Consider the following 7,571-nt stretch of genomic DNA (forward strand, 5'->3'; position numbering starts at 1 on the left):
AAACCAACACATTTTTCTTTCATGCACCAGATATTCAGGAATCGGAACTGGGGGGTGGGGTTTATGCTGAATGCTGGTTGCTTCTATTTAAGAATGGTGAACTCTGATCAGGAGGAGTACAAATAGCCAGATCATGGCCTGCAGCTAGAAAGACTGAAGGCATGGACCATTAAGAGAGGAGACTAAAAAAGCTAAAGAAAGAACAGTGAGTGAGCTTTTGATTATATTTAATTGATACTGGCAAGACAGTGTGGTGCAATGGGTAGAGTGTTGAATTTGTAGAGGGAAACCTGGAATCAATTCCCTACCCACTAAAGAAGCATATTCGATAACCTTCACCAAATAATCACATCCTTATCTCTTCTTCAGAGTTGTTCTCATGATGCAGTAGGATATGACCCTGAGAGTGACCTGTGTCATCGGTATGATGCTTCAAAGTGATCAGGGGTATTGTGTATGTGGGGCAAATGTGAAATTAAAATGCCATAATATGCATTTACCTTCAACTAAATTTGCCCCATACTTCTTGAAGGAATTCCAATAGGGTTCTTAACAGCAGTTCTTAACAAATAAACAAACCTTTAAGCAAACAGTACCATGCAAGATACATGTTCAGCAGGCATAACAAAGAACTATTCATAAAGGCAGAGGTGTTTTTGAATATATGTAGTTTTCAGAGTAGAAGAAAGAATTCGAAGGGCCCAATCCTATTCAATCTCCTAGTTTCAATGCAGTCCCAATGCAGCCCCAAGATAAGGGAACAAGCTTTCCCTTACCATGAGGGAGCCTCCATACCAGCCCCCCCAGCACAGAATGGTTGTATATGCAACCTCCTGATTTTAGAAATGGGCTATGTCAGAATGCCAGATGCAAGGGAGGGCACCAGAATGCAGGTCTCTTGTTATCTGGTGTGCTCCCTGGGCATTTGGTGCGTCACTGTGAGATACAGGAAGCTGGACAAGATGGGCCTATGGCCTGATCCAGTGGGGCTGTTCTTATGTTTTTATAACGCAATTCATATGCCATTTGCACAGCTGCATCAATGCTGGAAAATTGAATAGGATTGAGCCTTAGGGCAGTGGTTCTCTAACTTTTCCGGTTCAAGCCTCCCCTGATCCTTGTAGTCATTAGCCACAGCTCCGCATTACAACACCTCAGTTACCCACAAAATGGGGGTGAAGGTTTTACAATTATACACTAGAAACAAGGCTGCCAGCACACTGAGGCTGCAATCCTAACTACACTTACCTGAGAGTAAGCCCCATTGAACAAAATAGGACTTACTTCTGAGTGGACCTGGTTAGGATTGTGCAATCCTGAGTTTGTTAGCAGCACACCTGGAAGGTTTTGGAAAGGGAGGGAAAAGTGATGAATTTGCTGGGGGAGGGGAAGACTTTGTTTTGTGTGTATCTGCTAATTGCAAACTGATGCAAACTGAGATCTAGAGACTGTTTGGCTGCAATCCTAACCCCACTTTCCTGGGAGTAAGTCCCATTGAACACAATAGGACTTACTTCTGAGTAGATCTAACTAGGATTGTGCCTTTTGTCTTACAATATCAGCCAACGGAGTACCCCCTCCCCCAAAAGGAGGCAGGAAGAAAAAGGGGAATGGCTAAAAGGAATGGGGATTTTTATTTTGAATCAATTTTTGGAGACAAAGGTGTAATGGACAAGAATAGAGATTGTTGGACATCATGAGGCCTGTGAACTGATAAGAGATACATAACCCATTTCCAGGGGCTGCTGCAGTTGGCCCAGATATACTAGCTAGGAATTCTTGGGCAAGAATTCCAAAGTCAGCATAAAGGCAACTTGTTTATTTTTATTTTATTTTTTTGAGGGGGGGGGGGCAGTACAATCCAGAACTTCCCAAAACTCTTTTAGGGAAGGGCATAGAAAAACTGGGAATATCAGGGGAAGCTCTATAGCTTGGTGTGGGGATGTATGAAAGGGGAATAGGCAATAGCTGATGGTGTCCTCCAAGTCAGAAACCTGTACTAAAGGGAGAGGATTGCAGGGTAGTTAGAACCACCTGCAAGTGATTCAATACCACCTGCAAGTATTATTCAATAAATTGTTGCCCATTGATACAATAATTCCAAATGCTCACCTTGCATATTTTTGGTGTGAATGAGCGATGATCAGTCCCCTCACAACTTGCAATATTATTGGACTCCACAATGACACCATATTAGGCGAAAATGGAGGTCTATGGTAAACAAGCAAACAGGTAGATGAACAGCAGAAGCGAAGTGTCTTCAGACTCTAATCTAAGGTGGCATGCCTCTAATAATTGATTCATGACTGCTGAATATGTGTGCTTTGGCTGCATCACAAAATTGGGAAAACTGTGTGAGAACCCAGATTACAGCAGATGTTTGGAACAAATGAAAGTACACCACACGTTCTCTGTCACAAAAATGTTATGCTGACCGAAACATCACATGAACAGTACTCAGGGTGACTGTAGCAATATCTTCACCAGTATTTTTCTTTCTCCTCTGCATTTATCTTTTCAACAGGACTTCAACCTTTGCTTCAACACGATGTTGGGAAATGAGACAACAATTTTAAAATTCATCCTCTTGGGATTTGGGGAATTACCCGAATTCCAGATACTTCTCTTCTTACTGTTTCTTATCATCTACATTGTGACCCTAACAGGAAACATTCTCATTCTGGCCATAGTGGTCTTTAATTGCCACCTTCGCACACCCATGTACTTCTTCCTGGGCAACCTCTCCTTCTTAGAGGCTTGCTGCAGCTCCAATATATTTCCAAGGATGCTTTTGGCTCTCCTGACTGGGGATGGAACCCTCTCTTACAGCCACTGCATCATGCAGTGGTATCTCTTTGGTTCTTTGGAAGCTACCGAGTGCTGTTTACTCTGTGTGATGTCTTATGACAGGTATCTAGCCATCTGTAGACCACTGCATTATGCGACAATCATGAGCCCTTGGATTTGTGTCCAGTTAGCAGCTGCATCCTGGATCAATGGATTTGTGGGGTTTTCTATATTACTCACCTTTATCCTGCAGTTAAACTTTTGTGGCCCCAGTGAGATAGACCATTACGTCTGTGATAACTTCCCACTGCTAAAACTCTCCTGCAGTGATACTAGCATTTTGGAAATTATGAGTTATGTAGTAGCTGTTATATTCACACTTCCTCCTTTTCTTCTGACTCTGACATCCTATATATACATTATAGCGGCCATCTTGAAAATCCCCTCTACCACGGGAAGGCAAAAGGCCTTCTCCACTTGTTCCTCTCACTTGGTGGTGGTTTCCATTTTCTATGGGTCTCTAATGATTGTGTATATGTTGCCAAAGAATGAAATAACCTATGACATGCAAAAATTCTCCTCCCTCCTTTACACAGTTTTGCCCCCTCTAGTGAATCCCTTTATATACAGTCTGAGAAACAAGGAGGTCAAAGCGGCCCTGAGAAATAATATTGGGAGGCTTATGTCATACAAAGCAAATTCTATACAGTTAGTCAATGTGGTTAACGTATAAGCAAATGGAGATATTGCTTGCTCCATTTCTCTTTTTTTATTTTGCCAAGATTTTGATATCTTTATTTTATTTCTTTATTTATTTTTATTGCTCCATTTCTCTAACATCTCTGCTTCCTAATGATGTATTGCATTTCTTGCAGCTTTTTCTGATTTAAAATTTTGCTTAACCAAGTTAGTTAGGCACACATATAAAACAAATGTATCACCTTTATTAGATTTGAACCACAAAAGAATCAAGCACCGAATAGAACATTGCAGAGGATGAGCTGTGACTGAGAGCTAGAGGTTCCAGCTAAAATTCACAACTCCTCAAGCAGGTGGAGCTTTTAAAGTCCTTGACAAATCCTTAGCTAGATATACCAACAGTTGCATTCATTATAAGGCAATGTATGTACCCCTCTAGAATTTGAGAATCTGATATGTGTTCTTCTAATAATATATCCAATATGGGTGAATATGTGTCAAACAGCTACAACTTTCATTCAGAGGTTTGCATCAAATAGCATGTCAACAGCTCTTCCCTTGATTTCAAACGATGTTTTTTGTCATGTGAAAAGCGAGTACAGTTGTACCTGGATAGGTTAAATGTAGACATTCAACTGAACACAGATAGGTCAGGCATGGATTCCCAAACCCTTGTGTTATGTCTTGAGAAGAGGTCCAATGAATCTAATTTAGGATGAGCAAGGGCACAACAGTTTCTTAGAAAGGATCTTCATATGTGTCAATAGCACCACTTCCCCTCATAACCCTCCCCCCATATAGGAGTACATTACCAGACATAGAGAAGGGATGGCTGTCCTAGCTCTCTGCTTATGCTAGAGCTTAGTTCACCTTTATATTAATACTAATTATTCCAATGATCTCCCAGAAGTTTTTCTCACAATACGAACTATTGTCTTTTAGCCACCCTTGAATACCCCATGATGATGATGATGATGATTAAGCAGTATTTATATACTGCTTTTCAATAAAAATTTCAAAAAATAGTTCACGGAGAAAATCAAATAACTAATGGCTCCCTGTCCCAAAAGGGCTCACAATCTAAAAAGATGCAAAAGAACACTAGCAGACAGCCACTAGAAGAGACACTGCTGGAGTGAGGGTCATGCAAGCTGGGTCATGTGGAAGTGACCACAGATGTAGCGATGGTTCAGTTTCCCTTTGCCCTTCAGTCTAAAAATGATACACGTTATTGATAAGTCCCACACACATATTGCAAAGGCACACACACATAGCAGTTTGAGGAAGAGAGTGGGAGAAATTGTGTCTGTGTCAAGAAAGACATGGCTTAAAGATCAGCCTGGAGGGAGATATTTAGGGAGCACTGTGCATGGGGCCCTGTGCTTTTCAGCATTTTTATAAATGGTAGTATAGGTGATGCTTATCCAAATTGCAGATGATACATAGCTATGGCAGGGGCCTGAGGGCCCAATCCTAAAGAGTGCTTTGGCTTACAATGGGTTCGCATTCTTGCAAATGTGTCAGAAGGCACGTTTCTGGGTCCTAGTGCTGGTGGAGTACCAGTGCTAGCCCAGCACTGGCCGGTGTTGAGCTAGCGCCAGTGGAGCACTGGAGCTCCGCTACTCAGCGGTCATGTGGACCACTGGGTAGCAGAGAGGTAGGTGGGGGCCTGGGAGAAGGCGGGGAGGAGGCAGAAGGAAGGTGGAGAGAGGCGGAGGAGGGGACTAATTAGAAGAGGATAAATGTTTTCTAGTATATTCAACTTTTCATATCAGAGAAAGACAGAAAGACTCCATTAATGGTCCTTTGAACACAAAGATCAAATACCTTTCTGAATGTAGACACTTAGGGCAAACTATATGCATAACTACATCCATTACAATGCATAACTTGGTTTGGTAAACTTGTATTTCTGTTGAAAATCCTATTTAAAAAAAACTGGTTAAAATTCTAATACTCTTGTCCCTGACCATAAATCAGGGCCTAGGGGTGGGGTGGGGGGTAAAGGGGGTAATTTGTACCCAGGCCCAGGGTCAAAAGGGGGGCCCGGGAGCCAAAGGAGGGGCCCAGAAATTTCCTGGGATCTGACATTTTCTTATGTACTCAGACTTGTTGCCCGTACGGGATGCTGGGGACACTACCATAACTGGGGATGCTGGGAACACTACTGATGCCACATGGGTGGGTAGACCTGGGCTCTAAAGACCTTTCTAGCTGTCTCTACTCTCCCCTCACCCTGCTTCATCCCTTCCTGCCCTATTCTGCTTGCCTGTCACCATCCTCCCCTGATTTATTTCACCCCTCCCCCTTTGCAAAAGGGCCCAAAAGAAACTTTGTAACCCCTGATAAAATTCCTCTCAGAGGCCCTGCCATAAATCCTGTAGGAATTTTGGGGTGGATGAGTTTTCTCTTCAGATCCTGTTAGGGCATGCCTAATGGAAGGGTAAAATCTTGGTTAGCTATCTGGCAACCTGGGCATAAGGCGACAATCATATGCACACTGTCCTAGGAATAAGCCCCATTAGATACAGTGGAACTTCTGAATATGCATGGGACCAAAAGTGGCTCAGCTTCCACCTACTCCAGGTAAAGTTGCTGCAGCCTCAATGGGTCTACTTGGATCTGCAGCACCTAAAGAGGTGGTGTAGATCCAAGCAGCCCAGAGCTGCCTTGGGCTGCCAAGGAATGGGGATAGGATCTGGCATAAGTGCCAGATCCTGGTCCCGCTCCCCACTTACCCAAGGCCTGCCCACCGCTCTCCCTCCCCCCATCCTAAATGCTCAGTTCCACCCTCCCCAAGCTCCCCCAGACCCCCATGCTGGCCTAGCTCAGCTGGTGTGGGCTCCCCTTTTGTGCCAGCCCAATGAGACTTGTGCCAGTCTCCCTCCTCTCCCGATGGAGCAAAAGTGCTTTACAGCACTTTTAAGACACTGGTGGGCCGGCACAAGGGATTTGCACTGGACATTCACCTTCCCCGAATTGCACTCTAAGGGTGCAATCCGAACCAACTTTCCAGCCTTGGCGTAGCTGTGCCAGTGGGGCCTGTGCTTCATCCCACAGTTGGGGGGCAGTCATGGAGACCTCCTCAAGGCAAGGCAATGTTTGTCCCCTTACCTCAGAGTTGCATTGCCCTTACCTCAGTGCTGGAAAGTTGGTTAGGATTGAGCCCTAAGTTGTATAGGATGCCAGAAACATAATTGCCAGATGTCTACCCAATGTTTTCTCTCCCTTTAGGCATGCCTTAACAGGATCTGAAAGCTTATCCACCTCAACATTCCTATGGGACTTATGGTCAGGGTCTGTAGCAAAAGCCCTCCAAACCTTATTCCATGGTTCTGCTCCACTTGGGACAACAGAAACAAACCTCAGGTTAATGAGTTAACTATAATGTGTGTTTTTCTCCCAAGTGGGGAAAAAGTACAATGTACAACATCATCCTGGGTCCCTTCAATACCTTATGTATTTCCCCGATGGCAAGAGCATGCCAAGAGCATATTTATCTCTTAATAAGGCCAAAGACCTGGAAGAGTTACATTTTCAAACTCACAATTTACTGTCATTTGGGAATGGAAGTGTAATAGGAATATCGGTTGTTTTAAAAACTCTAATGTGTAACTTGATTATTCTGGTAATTAGAAGAAGAAATTAGTAAACATTGGCAAATTCTCTGAATACATACAAATACCAGTGAGAATACTGCCACCTTAAGAAACTGCCTTTTTAAAAGAGAAACAGGAGATGAGAATGGACAAAACCTCTTTGACATAAATAAGTCATGTTACTGAGCAGAAACAGAGAACTAGATGAGAGGAAGAGGTCTTGAGATCTTATTTCTTCTCAAAGCAAACAAGATATGGAACCATAACTTTTCTTAATACTGAATCACTTTGCTAGAAAGGTAGCTATTTCTCTTATTCTCTTTGTAGTATTTACCATCTTTGATCAATGACTTTACAGTAGTTCTTTTTAAATTACTCACTTGGATGTCACTCACTAGAAGGGATTAGAGATGCCCCTTCTAATAAAGACATATCCCTGTAGTACTATGCTAAATGTTATCTTTGTGTTAATTACCTCTGTCACCA

At 43.0% G+C, this 7,571-nt stretch overlaps 1 protein-coding gene across 1 annotated transcript; it reads left to right on the forward strand.

Moving 5' to 3' along the window:
• Window positions 1–2,548: 2,548 nt before the first annotated feature.
• LOC136652606 (olfactory receptor 10A4-like) lies at window positions 2,549–3,520 on the forward strand. The gene has a single exon (XM_066629536.1). It carries the CDS (start codon window positions 2,549–2,551, stop codon window positions 3,518–3,520), a length of 972 nt encoding a protein of 323 aa, XP_066485633.1.
• The last annotated feature ends 4,051 nt before the right edge of the window (window positions 3,521–7,571 follow it).

The sequence above is a fragment of the Tiliqua scincoides genome, chromosome 5 (assembly GCF_035046505.1).
Source record: "Tiliqua scincoides isolate rTilSci1 chromosome 5, rTilSci1.hap2, whole genome shotgun sequence".
NCBI classification, from domain to species: Eukaryota; Metazoa; Chordata; class Lepidosauria; order Squamata; family Scincidae; genus Tiliqua; species Tiliqua scincoides.

What these genes read in the sequence shown, in the direction of transcription:
- LOC136652606 (XM_066629536.1), top strand. Translation starts at nt 2,549, where the DNA reads ATGTTGGGAAATGAGACAACAATTTTAAAATTCATCCTCTTGGGATTT.